Here is a 21,000-nt window from a genome sequence, read left to right as displayed (position 1 = left end):
ACGCGTAGTCCGCGGGATGCAGAAACGCAAGCGCGGCCCCAACGTGACCAGGAAGTGATTGTGATGCTCGCCCAATCGGCGGCTGCACAAACCAGGGTGCAACCAGGAAGTGCGCGCCGCCCCCTCGGAGGAGGAACTAGGAAGTCCCTCCTGACTCGGAGAGAGGGTGACCCGGGCCTAGCAGGCTCAACTCGCTCGGGCAGCTTTTCATGCCGCCGGGCCTCTCCCATAAGCATGCAGAATGCACACGCACACGCACGCACACAGAGGCACTCGCCAGATGCTTCCCGGGCCACCAAGTGGGCAGAGAAAAAATGGACACCATGGGCACAATTCGGTTTTGGCCTTTAGTCTGAAAAAGTGTTGATTGAAAGTGTACAACAGAGTGGGTGCAAGCGGCTGGGGACCATGGAGCCGCTAATAAAAAAGAATGTTCTTAAATAAAGTGTTCACAGAGTAAAAACCTGAACCACCAGTCTCTCCCTCCAACACAACAGAGCACAGGCACAGAACCCACTGGTGGTGAGCCCAAAGGAGTGAGGAGGCTGGAGAGGACATCAGAGGCTCCAGGCTGCCCTGTGGAAGGAGAGCGGCCTCTTTGGAATGGGCTATGGAAAGCCACCCAGCTCTCCCTGCACACCTCATACCCACTGCTAAGGCTAAAGGAAAAAGACAAAATTCAGTCTCAGGTCCGGAGGGCTCAAAAAACAGTCCAGGTGGGCAGGAGTCTGGATGACTACTAGTCCAGCTTGGCTTTCTTCTTGTCACTGTTGCCATTTTCTTCAGCCCCCTCATCAGAGTTTGCCTCCTCCAGTTTCCGCTTGCCACTCTCTGGCTGGAATTCTGCTGTGTTTCGGGGCTTGAAGCAAATGATGATGCAGGTCATGTTGTCACACCCTGTCCCATCCCCAGAAGTGTCTGGTGCCAGGCACTGATCCAGCAACTACAAAAAGGATGGGGCAGCTCAGCCAGAGTTTGCACACCTTCCTGGGAACCTACAGTCCCACAAGGAGGGCTAGCCCTGCTAAGACAAGGTGGTAGAGGGAGAGGAATGGACTTCACCAAAGCAGCCACTAGTGAATGTCATGCATAAGCTAAGTAAGGGATAGGAGGGAAGGTTTTTTAGGCAAGGTCTGGTGTCTGTGGATAATAGCACCACCAGACCCTGGTCTCAGCTCAAAAGAAAAGGCCTTGACTATGCAAACCAAATACTCTCTCTTCTACCCTTGACTTACCTCTTCCACAATGGATGACAATAACCGCAGCTCCCCATTTTCATCACGTTGGCCTATCTTTGATTGAATAAAGTCTACAACTTCCTGGCTGCTCATCACATTCCTGGGGTTAAAAAGAGGAGATTAGACTGTTTTTAGACCCACCAAGGCAAGGTAAAGGTGGTGACCCCAAATCAATACCTACAGAAAATCTCAGCCTTGGGCTTATTGGGTTTGACTAAGAAGCTGGCCTTAGTTATAATCCTGCAGTAGCTCTGAGCCAAAGCCAAGTAAGGCTACAGAAGAGGGCATTTGAGGGTGTTCCACTCAGTGCTCACCAGATGCCATCACAGGCAATGACCATAAATTCATGGTCATCAGTCAGAGTCAGCACCTTGATGTCAGGAAGGGCAGAAATCATCTGTTCCTCGGGTCGCAGGTTCTTATTTCTCTTGTAGAAGTGGTCTCCTAAAGAAAAAGATGTGTCAGATAGTTTGAATGCTTCATACAGACTGGTATTGGGGCAAGTCAAACCTTACCATTCATTCATTCCTCCTTTTTGTTATGGTGGAGTCATCCCTTCCCCCCCCCCCGCCTCCTTCATCCTCCCCCCTCCACTCCCAGGAATTGAACTCAGGGCCTGGGCACTGTTCCTGAGCTGCTTCTTTTGCTCAAGGCCAGCACTCTACCACTTGAGCAACAGCACCTCTTCCAGCCTTTTCTGTTCATGTGGTACTAAAGAATTAAACCCAGGGCTTCATGTACACTAGGCAAGCACTCTACCACTAAGCCACATTCTCAGCCCAGTCATTCCTATTAATAAAATTCCACAAGGTCATGGAATTGAGGGCTAGGTTTTACTGTTCCTAGTTTCAGCCCTGTCATTGGGTTGCTGGATTTAAGTAGCTTACCTATCTTTTTCATCATCCAGAAAATAGAGGGGGATAATGAGACCTATCTTAGCTATATCACAAAGATGTTTAAGAACAGAGGGAAAAGATACAAAGTTACTCTGAAAAGTAATGAAGCTGTAATGATTAAAGTTTGCTACTAGGGTTGTCTGGGACAGACAGCAAAACCCCAAGTTTTCCCAGTTTCTTGACCCTTACCAATAGCCCTGGAGAGGTTGAGACCCCCGTTGACTCGCCCATCCATCGTGACCTTGCCACCGGCATTCTTGATGCGTGCTAGCTCCACTTCATCCTCTGGTTTGTGGTCATAGGACATGTCTAAAGCTTTTCCAGCCTCAGATACCACACAGCGAGAGTCTCCTGCGTTGGCTACAATCAACTGCTTCCCTCGTATCAGAGCCACCACTGCTGTTGTGCCACTGTCAGAACCAGGCTTAAGACGAAGGAAAGGGAACCTCGTGGGAGGGAGCTCCTGGACACGAGTGCCTACTTAGTGCACTCCTAGCCAGGCACCTACACTAGAAAGCTTTAACAAATGAGAACATAGATTTCATCTCTCCAGAGACAACAGTGTGGCTTCTACCCTTCTTTATAAGGTATTGGGGATTAAACCCAGGGTCACTTGAGCTATGGTCCCAGTTTCCCTCCTTTAGGTAATTCTACCTTTAGAATTGCCTTTTGAATTTAATCCAATTGAAAAGATTTGCCAATTAGTTCCTCCTTTTTTTTTTTTTTTGGCCAGTCCTGGGCCTTGGACTCAGGGCCTGAGCACTGTCCCTGGCTTCTTCCCGCTCAAGGCTAGCACTCTGCCACTTGAGCCACAGCGCCGCTTCTGGCCGTTTTCTGTATATGTGGTGCTGGGGAATCGAACCTAGGGCCTCGTGTATCCGAGGCAGGCACTCTTGCCACTAGGCTATATCCCCAGCCCCCAATTAGTTCCTCTTGCAGAATAAATCTACCTGACTATAATTGTAGTACTAAAATATCAAAGGGGTCAATCTCTTAAAAATCAAACTCAGATGATCCACATCTGCCTCTTCACTTTTCCAGACTCAATGGTCCTCTTCCCCCACACACCTCCTCTTTGCCTTCCATCCCAGGCACCATCATTTCTTCTTCATCATCATCCTCTTCAGCCTCCTCAGTATCATCATCTTCCTCATTCTCTGCCTCTTCACTGCTGTAGCCATCTTCTTCCTCCTCTTCCTCTTCCTCACTGCATTCCTGCCAGAAGGAGGATCCCAGGCTGCTAAGACTGGGATGACTCCCTGTCCCCATCCCCAACTCATACTTAAGAGCACAAGAGGCCCTGACTGAACACAGGTCCTCAAAACACTGAAAGATACAACTGTATGATCATGACAGTCTGGGGGAGGGGGGGAGAGGGCTACAAGGAACATAGTTGACACTCTGAACTGGGCTCAGCAGTCACCAAAAAGAAGCCCCAAGGAAGGTCAAGGCTGTCAGCCAAAAGTATCTTCCAGGCAATGTGGCCAGAAATAAATTGTCCAGAGCAGACAACACCTAAAGTAACAGCAACTACCTCCTTGTTCTTGTTCTAGGAGACTGACACTGAAAGGCCAGAACTAGGACCTATTTGTTTCACTATCAACAAAGGAAGAAGAGGACTATTAGTACCTACGATGGGGAAGATACTGCATTCAAAAGGCTATAGAGTAGAATACAGTAGGTATAGGGGGATTATGACAAAATAGAAGGAAGAGCTGAAAACTACAGCAACTAAACAGGCCCTCTCTGCAACTTTAGCATCTGCCTGCCCTCACAGGCCCTTACCTCACTGTCTTCCTCTTCCTCATCCGCCTCATCTGACTCATCCTCACTGTCCTCAAAGAACTTGGACTTAGCAACTCGAGGCAGCTTGTCGGAGGCTGAAGAGCAGGAAGGCCCAGCCTCACCAGTGGGAGTGCCAGGCTCTCCAATTGGACCTGCCTCAATCCCACGTTCCGAGTTGGAGGAAAGGCCTGTGTGGGCCTTGGCTGTAGGGCCATTTTCCTGTGAAGGAGTTTCCCTAGATGGGTCCTCAGGTTCTGCCTCCCCATTGAGGCCCTGGGACCCTGGTTCCTCGCCTGTCCCAGCTCCAGATTTGCTGTGGGGAGGGCCCTTTTGACAGTTCTGCCCGTAGCGTGTCAGCAGCTCTTCAATAGTCATGGTAGCCTCTTCATGCAGCAATGCAGCCTCCTCATTGTCCACTGCAGGGAAGAGGCTAAATCAGAGCCCCCATGCCAGACTCCTCACAGGATCAATCCCTCTCACTACCTCAACCTCCCCAGCAGCTTGAGTTCCAACTTCCCCACAACCTCCCGCTCCTAAGGCTCTTCTCACTTAGCAAGTCTCAGAAGAATATCCTTTAGCTTCCTTCTCCTCTATAGACCTCTTTTGGTCCTTGGTCTTTTATTCCCTTAAGCCAAAGGAATACTAAGGAGTATTTCCCCTCTCATCTCTCATTTGGTTTTGTTCAGTTGAAACTCCTTGCTGAGGACCCAGGAAGCCCACACACAATGTCTTAGGATGAGGGTGGTCAATATCTAGCTGTTGGGGCTAATAATTGCTCCAGGCTTGAAAGAAGGTAACATAAATAACAACAGGAAACAGGAAGACCCATTCAGAATGACAAGATAATGTATGCAAAAATTCTTACGACTACACACTACAAAAAGGTTAATTTCCTCTCTCCTTTCATAACTACCTGCAGTGCAGAGCACCACAGGGTTCTTTAATGTGAGGACTCCCCAGGTCCCTAGGAAGCCACTCTGTCTTAGAACTGATAATAAAATATTGATTTCCTCTTGAACATGGGGTGCCATACTCACCATCATCTTCATCAGCTACTTTTTCTTTTTCATCCTCATCCTCAGTAGGTCTTCCTGCAATCTGTGCTAACTCCTTAATGACTTCCTCAGTGGTCAATTTGGCATCAATAGCCAAGAAGGCATCTTCTAAAGCCTGAATATAAACAAAATAGTATAAGGCAAGTATAGGAAAAAGTGCAGTGGGTACAAAATTGCCTCTGTGCACTCCTAAGCACTCTTGTGGAACGTACATTCAAGTGTGGTCAGCCACACTAGACACATTCAGACAGGTAAAATAGTTCAGAGACTTGAGAATAAGGCAGATCTAAAAAAGACACAAGCGGGAATAAGCTTATTTTAGGTACAGGGTGAAGAAGAAATGCAGTAAGTAAGCAGCAGCTGGGGGCAAAGAGAAAGGAAAAGCCAAGGGCTAGAAAACAAGGGGGGAAACCCAGACAAGGGGAAAAACAGACCTTCTGTAGCTTGCCTTCTTTGTAGGCCGTCTGATCTTTGATGATATCCGGGAGATATTTGGCACAATACAAGGCAACTTCCTCTCCTAGAAGAAAAGTTAAGTCATCTGAAGCACTGCTTCCCACACATAAAAATGGATATGCCATCACTGTTCTCAGTAAATGATTACATCCCTTGTCTTTTGATACCTGTATTCTTAGTTTTTCAGTTTTTTAAAAAAAGATAAGTGCTAATGTAAGAAATGGAATGTTTTAGGAAGACCTAGACAAATTATTCACTAATATAATGCCTTACTAAAGGGAAAAGGATTGTGAGAAGAAAACACCACTAGGCAGGAAACTGTACACCTTGGCCAGAACTCTGCAAAGTAAAAGAACAAAGGACCTCCTTCCCTAAAAGTCTGGAATTAGGGTCCTCAAGTGTTGCCATTATGGTATGCTTAAGTTACCTCCATGTCCATCGTATACAGAAAACATGGCTGTCTCACTGTCCAGCTCAGGAATACAGTTGTGAGCATCCTATGAAAAAGAGCATAATCATCAGCATCTCAAAGTCAAAGACTATTCCTCCTTATATATCTTATGTCATAAGGTACCTTCGCATATTTTCATTATGAATCTTTTCTGACTTGCCTAATAGGGCCTAGGAATGAGAAAGCAAATGGATAATAAAATAAGTAAAGAAGTAACAGGGCAGTGATATAGAGAGGTAAAGGAGGAAAGAGAACAGAAAGGAACAAAGGGGAGAATCAGAGCACTACCTCTGTAATCTAGTCACCTCTGTCTAGGAGATCTCAGTCCAGATGACAGAAAATGTACTTATTAGTTTTTAGTTTTGAGTAACTCACTCCAGAAGTTATCACCAAACTAAGCAAAGGCTTTACAAACAATATCTCCCCAACAAATAAAGCTATTAAACTACAGTTGTCGGGGCTGGGGATATGGCCTAGTGGCAAGAGTGCTTGCCTCATATACTTGAAGCCCTGGGTTCGATTCCCCAGCACCACATATACAGAAAATGGCCAGAAGTGGCACTGTGACTCAAGTGGCTGAGTGCTAGCCTTGAGCAAAAAGAAGCCAGGGACAGTGCTCAGGCCCTGAGTCCAAGGCCCAGGACTGGCAAAAAAAAAAAATAATAATAATAAAATAAACTACAGCTGTTTAGGACTTGTTAACTAGAATTTATGACACTTCAAACTCTGTTTTCTCACCTTCTATCCTCACCTGGAAGTGAGATACCATTCAATCCTAATGGCATAGCACATCAGATGATCTTGTGCAATGGACCAAAGTATCAGATATACTAATGTTTTTCACTGCAAGACTAAACTTGATCAAATTCTTCTAATCACTGAATTTGGGCATCTCCAACTAATGCTTGAGAATAAGCCAAAGATCAAGCAAGACTATGAGCCCTAAAGTAAAATGTATAGCAAGTTACTCAGCTGCTTCCTGAATACAACCCAATTTTCCCTCAGGGGTCCTCTATAAACAAAAGAATGGAAATAATCAACTCTGTACTTGGTTACTTATCCTTACATAAGCTCACTATTTTGTGTGTGTGTGTGTGTGTGTGTGTGTGTGTGTGTGTGTGTGTGTTGCTCCTGGGGCTTGAACTCTAGGCCTAGGCACTGTCCCTGAGCTCCTTTTGCTCGAGGCTAGCTAGCACACTACCATTTGAGCCACAGTGCCACTTTCCTGCCAAAGCTGTTTTCAAACCATCATCCTCAGACCTCAGCCTCCTGAGTAGCTAGGATTACATGTGTGGGCCACTGGTGCCAGGCACATTAGCTAACTTCAATCTCCATCTTCTTAACTCCCTTCTCGATAGGCATTAGAACCTTAAAGTTTCTAATTTTGTCAAAAGTGAGAAAATCCTTCTGTTGTCCCTGAAATAACTATGTCTTAGTTAAGGTGAGGAAGAAAACAAAACAAAAACCTAAGTCCCTGTCTGCAGGAAAGAGTACCCCAGAAACTAAGAGGCTGCCACAGACAGCATAGTTATGATCATCAACTTTACTGCCTTTTAGCCTTATGTCTTGGACCAAGCGATCTTTTTCCTCACTCTTCCTAATATTGCATCACCTGACATGCTAGCTAGGTTCTCTCTTGTACCTTCCTCTCTTCTTACCACTATATCAGTACCTTCTCACTTGTATTTATTGCCCAGGACCTTCCACAAGCAATTCTCAAACTTGAATGTGAGTGAACTCATCAAGTATTCTGGAACCCATTATGTGCCATGTGTTTTAGATGTTTGAGCTATATGTCAGTGAATGAAAGACCCATGGAAAAAACCTTTACATTCTAGTGAGGAATATACACTGGAAGTACAATGGACAAAGCACAAAGTACTTGGGACAAAGGACAAATTGGAAGTGCTACTAAAAAAGGAAAGAGTAGACAAAAGAGGAAAACAGTGAGAGAATTGAACTGACACGGCACAGAGTGTAGGCACAAGAACATGTAACTCAGAAGTCATCACTAAGTCATACCAACTGTCTAATTAGTTTTAACAAGAGCTGCCATTTTAGTGTTGATTTTAATCCCACTGATTTTGTAGTTCGTCTTGTTAGCATGCAATTTAAGCCCAAGTTTATGTTATATTTACAAATGTTAAGTTTAAATAACAGTAAATTAAAATTATTATAATGAATACTGAGGTCTACCAGTATTCCATTCCTTGAAAAGAAAAATCCAAGGAAGCCCTCCAAGATATTTTGTTAAAGAAAAAAAAGCAAAACTACATGAAACTGGGGATGTGGTTTTACACAGTATGTGCAAAGGCCCCTGCGCTCGACCCCCAGCAGGGAACGGAGTAGAAAACATTGTATATAGTATACTGCAATACTATAAGGACACGGAGAAAACTTAGAAAATTAAATGTTTTCAAGATTCAATTTATTACTAAAAAGTAAAAAGCTGGTCCAACCATTCTACTTTTTTGGTAGGAAAGGGAGAGGTACTGTTCCTGTCCATACTCCCTGCTGGTGAAATAAAGATGATCACTTAGCCTTTTTCTATCCTATAATGCTACTCTAGGTCACAGTATATTGTATCTTTTATACCCCCATTTTCAAAGACTGTTCCTCAAGCCTATGATTTTGAAGTGGAGCTAGCCTAAGTATGCATATAATAAATACTTAGCCTCATTAGTAATCATATAAATGAATATTAGAATAGGAAATGGGAAATCGAAGTGTGGTTCAAGTGGAAGAATATCAGCCTTGAGAAAAAGCCAAGAGCACAAGGCCCTGAGTTCAAGCTGTAGTACCTGCAGCAGAAAAGAAAGTAGGAGGGGAGGGAGGGAGAAGGATGGAGGGAGGAAGGGAAAGAAGGAAGAAAAGGAAGGAAGAAAAAGAAAGGGGGGAAGGAAGGAAGGAAGGAAGGAAGGAAGGAAGGAAGGAAGGAAGGAAGGAAATATCCTTACAAAATGAGAATGAGGAAAGAGTAATATATAGTAATAAAGGGGTGAAGTTTTGAACTGGGCACCAGTGGCTCACGCCTGTAATCCTAGCTACTTGGGAGGCTGAGATTTGAGGATCACAGTTGGAAGTCAACCCAGGCAGGAAAGTCTGTGAGACTTTTATCTTCAATAAACTTCTCAGAAAAAGCTGAAAATGGCACTATGGCTAAAGTGGTAGAGTGCCAGCCTTGAGCACAAAGAGGCCCAGGGACAGCACTCAGGCCCTGAATTCAAACCTCAGGACTGGCAAAAAATAAAAGTTTAGTTTTGTAAAAACACATTATCCTAGCCTAGTCAACAGGAATATAAACTACTATAGCTTGGGCTGAGAATATGGCTTAGTGGTAGAGTGCTTGCTAGCATGCATGAAGCCCCATGTTAAATTCCTCAGTACGACATAAACAGAAAAGGCCAGAAGTAGTACTGTGGCTCGAGTGGTAGAGTGCTAGCCTTAAGCAGAGAGAGGCTCAGCAACAGAGTTCAGGCCCTGAGTTCAAGTAGAAATAAATGAATGAATGAATGAATGAATGGTGGTAGCTTGCCTGGGGAGCCATATGATAATATGTAACAAAATTTCTGTGACTTAGTAACCTCACTAATGTTTATTATATGAAAGTAATTAAACAATAAAAATATGTATAAGCATATTAGTTATAGCATCATTTAATAAATTTAAAAATTGTAAAATTCCTTCAATGGAATACATGGAGCTGTTTGAAATGATGAATATGAAGCCAGACATGATGGTGCACATCTGTAATTCCAGCACTTGGGAAGACTAAAGCAGGAGGATTACCTAGTATAAGACTTGCCTGAGCTTCACAGAGAAACAGTATCTCAAAAACAAGCAAGCAAGCTAGGCATGGTGGAGCACACACATAATCCCAGTACTCATAAAACAGGCATAAAGAACAAGAGCACAAGCCCAGCCTGGGCTTTACAGTAAGTCCCATGACAGCCTTGGCTACTTGGTGAACGACTGACTCAGAAAGACTATTTACATTAGTGTGTAGTAGAAGATCATATATCAAACTTAGGTATATGAGTAGGTGAGATTGGATAATAATTTCTACTTCTCAACATGCATTTAAATTGTTTGTATAATAAGACAACTTGTTTCTTTTCTTTCTAACAATAATAGTAAGATAACAAACCTATGAATTGGTTTTAAGTTACCATTCTACCATCTAAGGGTCTCCATGGGGGTCTAATTCCAAAACACCTGGATGATACCAAAATCTACAGATGCTCACATCTCTAATATTTTAAAAAATGGCATAAGAACTTACACACATCTTCCTGTATACTTCAATTTATCCTAGGTTACTTATAATACTTAAAATAATGTAAATGTTATGTACATGGTTGTTATATTCTTATATTCTTTAGAGAATAATAAGTCTGTACATTGGGTTTGATCTTCAGAAATACAAAGAAAAAAGAAAAAGTCTGTACATGTTCAGCACTGTCCCAATTACTTTATATAATTTCTGATCTACAGTTGAATCTGCAGGTGCACCCCTTGGATACAGTGGGCTGATTATTGCATTATCACTAGCCAGCTACTATGTGATATGGAATCTTATTTTCAATAATATGGATTAACATCTAACTTGGCCACATTATCATAGGACTTGTGAGGATGATGCAAAACATGTAAAAGCTCCCTGTATACTGGGTTTTGCTGTTTAAATATATTCTGCTCTAAAATTTAGCACCTGCCTTCATTTTTCTTCTCTATTCTTTTTCCTGAAGCAAATAAGGGGATATTCATCTTATACCTTGAGAACTGAGGTCTCAATTCTTGGAAGCATCACCCTCTCTTCCACTTCTCAGTAAGGTACTGGATCTGTTACTTGGAATTGTTCTACATACTCTAAGCACTTCAATTTCTCTTTACATCTTTGCCCATAAAATAATCTTTTCTTAGCCAGGCGCAGGTGGCTCACATCTGTAATTCTAGCTTCTCAGGAGGCTGAGATCTGAGGATTGAGGTTCAAAGGCAGCCCAGGCAGGAAAGCCTGTAAGACTCTGCTTAATCACAGAAAAGTCACAAGTGGTAAAGCACTAGCCTTGAGCAAAAAGGAGTACAGGGTGTCCAGGCTGAGTTTGAGCCCGAGGACCAGCAAATAAATAAAAATATAACACTTTCTGAATCAGAGCCAAGTATTTCTCTTAGCAATCTAGAAAAACTCATCCAACTTTGGATAGCTTGAATTTCAGTTTTGCAAAATAAAACAAGTTCTGAAGATTCGTTGTAGCATGTGAATGTACTAACTACTACAATGTGCTTGTATTTTTTTATTTGGGGGTAATAGGGTTTGAACTCAGGACTTCATGCTTGCTAAGCAACATACTGTCCCACTTGAGCCACATCCCCAATACATTTCTAAATGGCTAAGATGTAAACTGCTAGATGTATTTTTACCACAAAAAAGAAAAAAAAAAAAAACCTTTATACAAAGAATTGGCCAGGCTAAGATAGCTTCATAAGTAAATGATACCAAATATTTGAAGAAACATTAATACTCTATAACATCCATAATTGCAGGTTCCACATGTCTGGATTCAATCAATTGTAAATTAAAACTATTCAGTGGTGGTGGCTCACAAGTGTAATCCTAGCTACTCAGGAGGCTGAGATCTGAGGATCCCAGTTGGAAGCCAGTCTGGGCAGGAAAGTCTGTGAGACTTATGTCCAATTAACTACCAAAAAAGCCAGAAGTGGGGTTGTGGTGCAGGTGGTTATCACTAGCCTGGAGCACAAACATTCAGGGACAGTACCCAGGCCCTGCGTTCCAGGACCAACACACACACACACACACACACACACACACACTCATCTATAAAATTTCCCCACACTTAACATTCTGCTAGAGAAATACTGAAAGCTTTTCTCCTAAGATCAAAAATAAAATAATGTCCACTTGTATCACTGCTATTCCACACTGTACTGGAAGTAGGACAACTTAGAAAGAAAAGTAAATATGAGTTAAATGGAAAAGAGGAAATAAAACCTACACCTGCAAATGGCATATCTTTTTTGTGTGTGTGCCAGTACTAAGGCTTTAACTCCAGGCTTCAAGCTCTCACTCGACTTTTCAAATCACAGTTGGTGCTCTACCATTTGAACCAAGACTTCACTTCTGGCTTTTGTTGTTTAAGTTAAGATTAACCAAATTTGTCTCAAGTTTGTCTGCCTGGGCTGGCTTGAATCACAATCCTTAGATCTCAGCCTCTTGAGTAACTAGAACTTAGGTGTACACCACTGGTACCTGGCTGATGGCATATCTTATACACAGAAAATCCTAAGAAATCTACTAAAATCCACAGTTAGAACTAGTAAATCCAGCAAGGTTTTAGTACATAGGATCAATACCCAAAACTCAATTATATATACATTAGAAATGAAAAATCCAAGAAGGAAATTAGCAAATTAATAATAGCACAAAAAAATAATAAAGCAGAGCAAAAAACTGGAGGGAAGGGAGACAAATTTAACAAAAGCAGCATAAAAGATAAACTCTGAAAGCATTGCTTAAAGAAATTTAAAACTTATCTCATCACACCAGGTGTGAGATGGTAGCTCAAACCTAGCTACTTGGGAGAATGAGAATGGAAGGATCAAAATTTCAGGCCAGCCTAAAGAGAAAAGTTCTCCAGACTCCTATTTCAATCCACACCTGGGCACAGTGGAATGGGTCTACCATGCTAAGCTACATTTAGGCTAAAACTGAAGAACTGCAGTGCCAGGCCAGTACAGACAGAAAAGTCCAAAAGGTTCTGTCTGAACAGAGTGAAGATGGATGCAATGTCCAAAGTAGGATTTTGGCTCAGGCATGCACCAGTAGGAAAGCAAGACCCTATACTAAAAATGATCAGTGAAGCCAGGCATTAGTGCCTCGGGCTTGCAATCTTAACTATTCAGGAGGCTAAAGATGGAAGTTCATCATTTAAGGACAGCCTGGGCAGAAAAATCTTCAAGACTCCATCTCCAAACAACCAGAAAAGGCCAGGCTGGAAGCGTGGCTCCATTTTGGCAGCCTAGCAAGCTTGAGGCCTTAGCTCAAACCCAAGTACCACAAAAAAATAAAATAAAGCCCTCATAAACAGAAAAATAGTCCATGTTGATGAACCAAAGACCAGTAATGTTTCAATTGATCAAGAGATTCAGTTAAATCCCTATGGAAGCCTCAAGTGCCTTTTTTCTTTTTTTTGGCCAGTCCTGGGCCTTGGACTCAGTACCTGAGCACTGTCCCTGGCTTCTTTTTGCTCAAGGCTAGCACTCTGCCACTTGAGCCACAGCACCACTTCTGGCCATTTTCTATATATGTGGTGCTGGGGAATCGAACCCAGGGCTTTATGTATGAGTCAAGCACTCTTGCCATTAGGCCATATTCCCAGCCCCTCAAGTGCCTTTTATGAACAAATTGACAAGTTATTCCTAAATGTGTGAGGAGATGTAGAAAAGGAGAAACAAGAATAATAAATCTGAAGATTCTGGGGGCTGGGAATGGCCTAGTGGTAAAGTACTTACTTACTTCATATACATGAAGCCCTGGGTTCGATTCCTAGCACCACATATATAGAAAAATCTGAAAGTGGCACTGAGGCTCAAGTGGTAGAGTACTAGCCTTGAGCAATATGAAGCCAGGGACAGTGCTCAGGCCTTGAGTTCAATCCCCAGGACTGGCAAAAATAAAAAATAAAAAAATAAGGGCTGGGAATATGGCCTAGTGGCAAGAGCGCTTGCCTCCTACACATGAAGCTCTCGGTTCGATTCCCCAGCACCACATATATGGAATACGGCCAGAAGGGGCGCTGTGGCTCAAGTGGTAGAGTGCTAGCCTTGAGCGAGAAGCCAGGGACAGTGCTCAGGTCCTGAGTCCAAGCCCCAGGACTGGCCAAAAAAAAAAAAAAAAAAAAAAGCTACAATAAGCAAAACAGAGTAGTTCTAGAATAAAGGTATACAGATTGATGGGCTGGAGTTCAGAGTCCAGAAATTAAGCCCTCATAATGACAGCCAACTGATCTTTGACAATGATACTCAAATAACTCAGTGAAGCCAGGCACCATGGTTTCAATCCTGTAATCCTAGTTACATGAGAGGGAGAGATTGGGGATCTTAGTTTGAGGCCAGCAAAGGCCCAAACAAAACAAAATAAAACAAAAATCACAAGACTTCATTTTAACTAATGACTGGGCAAGGTAGAACACACTTGGCATCAAGTACAGAGAGGCTAAAATAGACCTTATGTCCAAATAATACACAGACACATAGATACATAGAGACACAGACACACACACAGACTGCCAGAGCAGCTCAAGTAGTTGAGCACCTTGGCTAGCAAGTGCAAGACTGAGTTGAAATTGGTATCTTAAAAAACAAAACAGGGATGGGAATATGGCCTGGTGGCAAGAGTGCTTGACTCATATACATGAAGCCCTGGGTTCAATTCCTCAGCACCATATACATAGAAAACGGCCAGAAGTGGTGTTGTGGCTCAAGTGGCAGAGTGCTAGCCTTGAGCAGAGAGAAGCCAGGGACAGTGCTCAGGCCCTGAATCCAAGACCCAGGATGGGCAAAAAAAAACTAATGAGGGGAAAAAGAAAGTTTTTATCAAATGAAGCTGAAACAATATTTTGCATACTCACATGCAAAAGAATTAAGTTGTACCACATCCCTACACTACACGGAAAAGTTATGTCAAAAAGGCTAATATGCCAAGCACTGGTGACTCATGTCTGCAATCCGAGCTACTGAGGAAACTGAGATTAAGGATCAATCAAGGTTGAAAGCAAGCCCGGGCAGGAGACTCTTACTTCCAATTAACCACCAGAAAATCAGAAGTGGTGCTGTGGCTCAAAGTGGTAGCATGCTAGCCTGGAGCAAAAAGAGCTCATGAACAGCACCTAAGCCCTGAGTTCAAGCACCACAATCAAGAAGAACATCAACAACAAAAGGCTAATGGAGCTGGGCACCAGTGGGTCTGAAGATTCATACTTCCCAATTTCAAACTTACTAAAAAGCTACACTAAGCAAAACAGAGTAGTTCTAGAATAAAGATATACAGATTGATGGGATGGAGTCCTAGCTACTTAGGAGGTTAAGATCTGAGGGTCACAGTTCAAAGTCAGTTGAGCCAGAAAGTCCCCAAGACTTTTATCTCCAATTAAGCATAAAAAAAAAAGCCAAAAGTGCTCACTAGACACTATGTTGAAAATGAACTATACAACTTGTGGGTGGGGGTGAAAGGGAGAAACTGGGAGAAAGCAAGGGAAGAGGTGACATTGTCCAAAAAGAAATGTACTCTTCTACACATTCTCCTAGCCTAACCAACAGGAGTATAAAGTACTATAGCTTGGGCTGGGAATGTGGCTTAGTGGTAGAGTGCTTGCTAGCATGCATGAAGCTTGGATTCAATTCCTCAGTACCCCATAAATAGAAAAAGCTGGAAGTGGGGCTGTGGCTCAAGTGGTAGAGTGCTAGCCTTGAGCACAGAAAGGCTCAGGGACAGTGCCCAGGCCCAGAGATCAAGCCCAACAACAACAACAAAAAGTAGGAGAAAACCTAATTGTGACTTCCTTAGTCAGTTTCCTAAATGTGACTTCAAAAATACAAACAGAGAGAGAGAGAGAGAAAGAAACTATAAAGTACAAAAGAGGCTAGGCACTCAGTGTGACTCATGACTGTAAACCTGGCTACTCAGGAGGCTGATAAGGAGGATTGAGTTTTAAGGCCAGCTCAGGCAAAAAAAAATTCATGAGACACAGAAAAAACTAAGGAGGTGCTGAGGGCTTGCCAATCTAGCTATATAAGAAGCATCAGTAGAGGATTGCTGCCAGCTTGGGCAAAAAGTGAGATCTTATCTTAAAAATAATTAGGGCAAAAACAGCTGGAGAGAGATGTGATTCAAGCAGTAGAGTACCTACCTAACAGTGAAAAGGCCCTGAGTTCAACCCTCAGTACTCCAAAAAAAATATTTATAATAATATACCCATGAGACATGAGGGCATATTTACACATAAAAACTTGTACATGAATGTTTATAGTGTCGTCATTCACAGTAGACAAATGTGGGACTCTATCAAATAACAGATAAAATCACACACACACAGAGAAAATATTATTCAGCCATAAAATAAGTACTGACAGATTCATGATAGACCCTTACAGGGCTGGGAATATGGCCTAGTGGCAAGAGCGCTGGCCTCATATACATGAAGCCCTGGGTTCGATTCCCCAGCACCACATATATAGAAAATGGCCAGAAGTGGTGCTGTGGCTCAAGTGGCAGAGTGCTATCCTTGAGCAAAAAGAAGCCAGGGACAGGGCTGGGAAGGTGGCCTAGTGGTAGAGCGCTCGCCTAGCATGCATGAAGCCCTGGGTTCGATTCCTCAGCACCACATATATAGGAAAAGCCAGGGACAGTGCTCAGGCCCTGAGTCCAAGGCCCAGGACTGGCAAAAAACAAAACAAAAGACCCTTACATATTGTGCTTATGGCTGCTTTGGTAGCACATAAACTAAAACTGGAACCATACAAAGATTTGGATGGCTTCTGTGCAAGGATGCATGCTATATAACATGTATTTTCCCTGAAGACTACAGTATTGTCTTTTTTGCCAGTCCTGTGGCTTGAACTCAGGCCTGGGCACTGTCCCTGAGCTTCTTTTGCTCAAGGTTAGCACTCTACACCTCAAGCCACAGTGCCACTTCCAGCTTTCTTGTTTACGTAGCACTGAGGAATCAAACCCAGGACTTCATGCATGCTAGGCAAGCACTCTACAACTAAGCCACATGCCCAGCCCCTACAGTATTGTCTTTTTAACATATGCATACAAATAAAAAAGCATATGTAAAAAATAAAAAATGTTTACCCAAAGCAGCCAGATAGTAAGAGTAACATATTTGTTATTCCATTTATTTAAAATATTCTGGCCAGGCACCAGTGGCTCATGCTTGTAATACTAGTTACTCAAGAGGCCGAGATCTGAGGACCAAGGTTCAAAGACTGGCACTGGTGCTCACATGCAGACACATACATACACACACACACACACAGTCTTGCATGTATTTTAAGAAATTTCTGTCCAGTATTATATTCTAGATGATCCTCTATGACCACTATCTCTGAATGGCAATAAATAACTTGTCTACTCAAAAGTTATGCTGTACCTATTGATACTACCTTTAATGAAAGGAAGATATGATTTATTAAATTAAAAAATTCTAATTCTCAGAATATAGGTGCATATACCTGTGCTCCTAGCTACTTGGGATGCTGAGGTTAGGAAAATGGAGGCTGGAGGCCAGTGCAGGCAGAAAGAGTCCTCCAGTCACCTCTCAGTGAAGAGCTGGATGCAGTGTCACATTATCTGTCATTGTAGCTACTAGGGAGCCAATACGGGCAGATTTTGTCCAGGTGTGCACTGTGGACAGGAAGTGAGACCCTATCTCAAAAACAACCAGCAAAAGGTCAGGAGTAGCTCAAGTAGTTGAACAATAATAGTGCTTACTTAGGAAGGGCAAGGCCCTGTGTTCAAGCACTAGTACCCCCAAAACAAAACAAACAAAAGACCTTGTCCCTTTAAGACTATATTATCAACTAAACTTGTTTTCAGACTGTTAGCCAGAAGAATTCAGAATCTTTTCTTATCTATTAGCACCGCTCCCTCCACAAACCTACTCTTTAACAGGCTCACAGCTGAACCAGCTGAGAAGATCTCACAAACCAACGAGAAGGGAGAACATCAATCAACTTGTATTCTAATTAACCCTCCTCAAAACAACCTGGGTTTCACAGCAAGAAAGACTAAAATGGTAGCTATTGACAGCTGCCATCCTTGCCTCAAGAGAAGAGATAAAACAGTTGTCTCTAAGGCCGAATCTATGTATCAGCTAAAATTTTAGCAATTTTTATCACATGTATTGATAACTGTATCTGAACTGAATCATTAAAACCTACCAAATAAGTTAAAAGATTTCATTAATTGGTGGAATTAAGCTTTATGGTTAGGAGTTACATCACTAAACTATGCTTTGTGTTGTTGTTGGTTTGGGGTTAATTTGCTGGGGGGTGGGGGTTGAACTCAGGGCTTCAAGCTTGATCAGCTAGTGCTCTACTACTTTAGTCATGCCTCCAGTCTAGCTTCAGGCTGGTTATTTTGGAGACAGAGTCTAGCAGATTTCTCTATTCTGTCTGGCTTTGAATTGCCATCCTCCTAATCTCAGCATCCTGAGTAGTCAATATAAAAAGAGCTATCGGCACTCAGCCATTTTATTTTTATTTATGTACTTATTTGTTACTGAGCCATAACCTTAGCCTGAAAAGGTAAGATTTACTTAAAAGGCTAGAAGTCATAGTTATTTTCTTACAATAGCAAAGAAACAGTTATACTTTGAGAAAAAACAAATCCAGAAGGAAAAGTATCAATGAACTAGAACAGGATCTGGAAGACTACTTCAAAAGGTTTGATTAGGCATACTTAACTATTCAAACAAGAGTAAATTTTAATAAGGCACATTAGGAAGACTTCAATGCCAAAGTAGCTCTCAGGAGGAAGATTAGGATCTAAGGAGCAATCCATCAAGATCATCTGTTCATATCAAACAAAACCTAACACCCCTCACCCCCCCCCCAAAAAAGCTATTTTTTAATTACCAGAGGAGAAAGCAAAAAAAGGGAAATATCCCAAAGCACAGAATCCCTGGGCAAAAGACCTGGAAACCAAATACCCAAGCAACTCAATTCATAAAGAAAGCTCGAAAGAAGAGTTCCCATGAAATGGAAAAACCATTTCCATTCCACAGAAGTGGAAAGAAAATAAGGTATGAAAAGCTTGAAGGAAAGGCCTGTGAGATGAGATATTCATCGTAAATGTCACTTTAACAGAAACTGACATAAAAATGCAACTTGCAGACTTCCTAACTCACCCAAACTCCAGCCTTACAGTAAGACTTTCTTTTGAAGCTATATCCAGATGGTTCTAACAGATAACTACGTGTACCACCTCTATACTGTGCATTGCTGGGAAATATCAATAATGTGCTTCATTTGATACAGATGGGAAGTGTTTAGTGAGTGTCTTGAACAACAATTTGATGCTAGATTCTTTCCACCAAGGTACAGGTGTCTTAACCTTTCTGGGCCTCAAATTCCTAACTGTAAAATGTGAGAGCAACTGAGAGAGAGGGAGGAAACCAGGGGTGACATTGTCCAAAATGAAATGTACTCTTCACCTGACTCATGTAACTTTAACCCCTCTGTACACCACCTTTATAACAATAAAAAAAATTAATGTGAGAGCCAAGTTAAGTGACATGAACTACCAGATCCTCTCTATTCTGGAAATTTGGTTATCTAGTGATAGAACCATTTTCAAAGATTGGTATGAGAGCAAACCCCTGACACTCACACTGTTATTCCAGAGCTAACCACAGGGAGGAGTGAAGAATTTTAGGGGAAAAAAAATTCCCCAGTGAAATAGTACTTGGCTACTACCTGAAACCCCCCACAAGTGGATAAATTCCTGAGCCTCAGACATAGGGCATTTTTCCTTGGTTCATCTGCCTAGACCTCACAAAATTCCCAAACCAAAAAAAACCCACACATACTGTCCCCCTTTCTTTCCTTCCTACCAGTTTCCCTGTTCTTCTTTGGAGTTTCACATCTATTCACTACTAAATTTCATTCACATGTTTCCCCTCATTTCTTTTATCCAAAGTAAAATTCTTTTTAAAAAATCCTCAGGTTGTGACGATAAAATTGATGCAATGACTCTGAAAATCAAGGAAAGTAAACTACAACAAACAAACGACAATTACTAAGTTTTCAAGAGAGGAAAAATACCAAGTGCAATAAAAATTGATGTGATTTATGTTTTCCAAAGGCCGCAAAAAGCCCTTAGATGAGAGGCCATAGGAGTGACAACTCTTAGAGACCAGGCTAAACCCTCTGAAATTAACAGGCGGTGCTCAAGGACAGGCCAATAGGTGTCAGGAATGGGAAAGCGACTTATTTGCTCCGGCTTCCTTTCACTATCAAGTTTCACGTCCAAAGAGACCTCCCGCATCCCACATTTTAAAAATAAAGTCACTACTATCTCTTCGGCTCTTCCCCAGCAAATAAACCATCTTCAGCCCGACACTACCCCTCTCACCGCTGACGAGTCTGGAGGGCTGGATTGGCTGCAGAAGAAGGCGCGAAGGCACCGGGAGAGGGCAGTCAGTGGGTGGAAGGTGCCTCTCCCCACAGGGCAGAGCCCCCGCAGCGCCCGGCCATCGGCCCCGGGTCCCCCGTCACCCCGCTGCTCCTCTCCAGCCCCGATCCCGCGCTCGCTGACGCCGCCGACCGCGGCCTCAGGCTGCCGACTCGACCCTTCCCCGGCGAGGACCCCATCCCCCGCACCCCGCTCTCTTTCTCGGCCAGGTTCCCCCCGAGCGGCGGCCGGTTCCTGAGCCCCTGTCGTCTCACCTCCATGGAGACGCGCCAGCCTTGCATGGCGGAGAAGCCATAGGGCAGCGGAAGGCGCGGAGCTCCAACCCCGTCCCCGGAGCACTTCACTGTGTTGGGCTGGGAGAGGTAGGCACCCATGGCGGCAGCGGGCCAGCGGCCTCGGGAGCAAGCTAAGCGGGGTGGCGCGACCCGAGCCGGCGCCGGCGCCGGAGCTCCGGGGCGCGCGTGGCAGGAGCAGGCCCGGCTGCTAGACCGACGCAAGGTGCCGGTGAAAGGCGCGAGGCCGGGCCAGGAGGCGGTAACGGGACAGGAGCTCGAAGGGAGCGGAAGCGGAAACAGTGCCGCTCCAGACCCCGCCCGGCCCGCGCGCCACTCCGTAGCGCAGCGGGCGGTCATTTCCTTAGCAACTCGCCCCGCCCGCGGAGACAACGGCCCGCCCAACCGCCCTCCCGCGAGACTTGGCGCGCCACGCCTACCAACGGACGCGCCGGGCCTCGTGTGGCCCACGGCTCGGTGTTCCCGGCACCCACCTACTGACCTCGGCCCGGCTCCCCGGCCGTGGCCACTCTGGGATTTTATCTGGAACTTCTATCGTGTTGATGGGATCTGCAGTGTTGTCAGCCCTCACACACACACGCACACGCACACACACACACGCACACGCACAC

General features: G+C 43.7%; 1 protein-coding gene across 1 annotated transcript; it reads right to left on the bottom strand.

Moving 5' to 3' along the window:
* Nucleotides 1–333: 333 nt before the first annotated feature.
* Ppm1g (protein phosphatase, Mg2+/Mn2+ dependent 1G) lies at nt 334–20,653 on the bottom strand. Its single transcript, XM_048353238.1, has 10 exons — nt 20,351–20,653; nt 5,858–5,927; nt 5,409–5,494; nt 4,957–5,089; nt 3,920–4,335; nt 3,203–3,349; nt 2,324–2,558; nt 1,553–1,682; nt 1,236–1,338; nt 334–943 (listed from the first exon to the last, which is right to left on the bottom strand). The coding sequence occupies exons 1-10, from the start codon at nt 20,468–20,470 to the stop codon at nt 740–742; spliced, it is 1,644 nt and encodes a 547-aa protein (XP_048209195.1). The 5' UTR covers nt 20,471–20,653; the 3' UTR covers nt 334–739.
* Between the last annotated feature and the right edge of the window lie 347 nt (nt 20,654–21,000).

Source organism: Perognathus longimembris, chromosome 8, assembly GCF_023159225.1.
Source record: "Perognathus longimembris pacificus isolate PPM17 chromosome 8, ASM2315922v1, whole genome shotgun sequence".
Taxonomy (NCBI): domain Eukaryota; kingdom Metazoa; phylum Chordata; class Mammalia; order Rodentia; family Heteromyidae; genus Perognathus; species Perognathus longimembris.
The sequence above is the reverse complement of the archived record's forward strand: the minus strand, read 5'-3'. Positions and strand labels throughout refer to the sequence as shown.

Excerpts from the sequence above, each read along its gene's own strand:
- Ppm1g (XM_048353238.1), bottom strand. The coding sequence starts at position 20,470 with ATGGGTGCCTACCTCTCCCAGCCCAACACAGTGAAGTGCTCCGGGGAC. Across the intron at positions 5,495-5,857 it reads TGTATACGATGGACATGGAG|GAGAGGAAGTTGCCTTGTAT; the intron begins GTAACTTAAGCA and ends CTTTTCTTCTAG. Across the intron at positions 944-1,235 it reads TGTCATCCATTGTGGAAGAG|TTGCTGGATCAGTGCCTGGC; the intron begins GTAAGTCAAGGG and ends TCCTTTTTGTAG.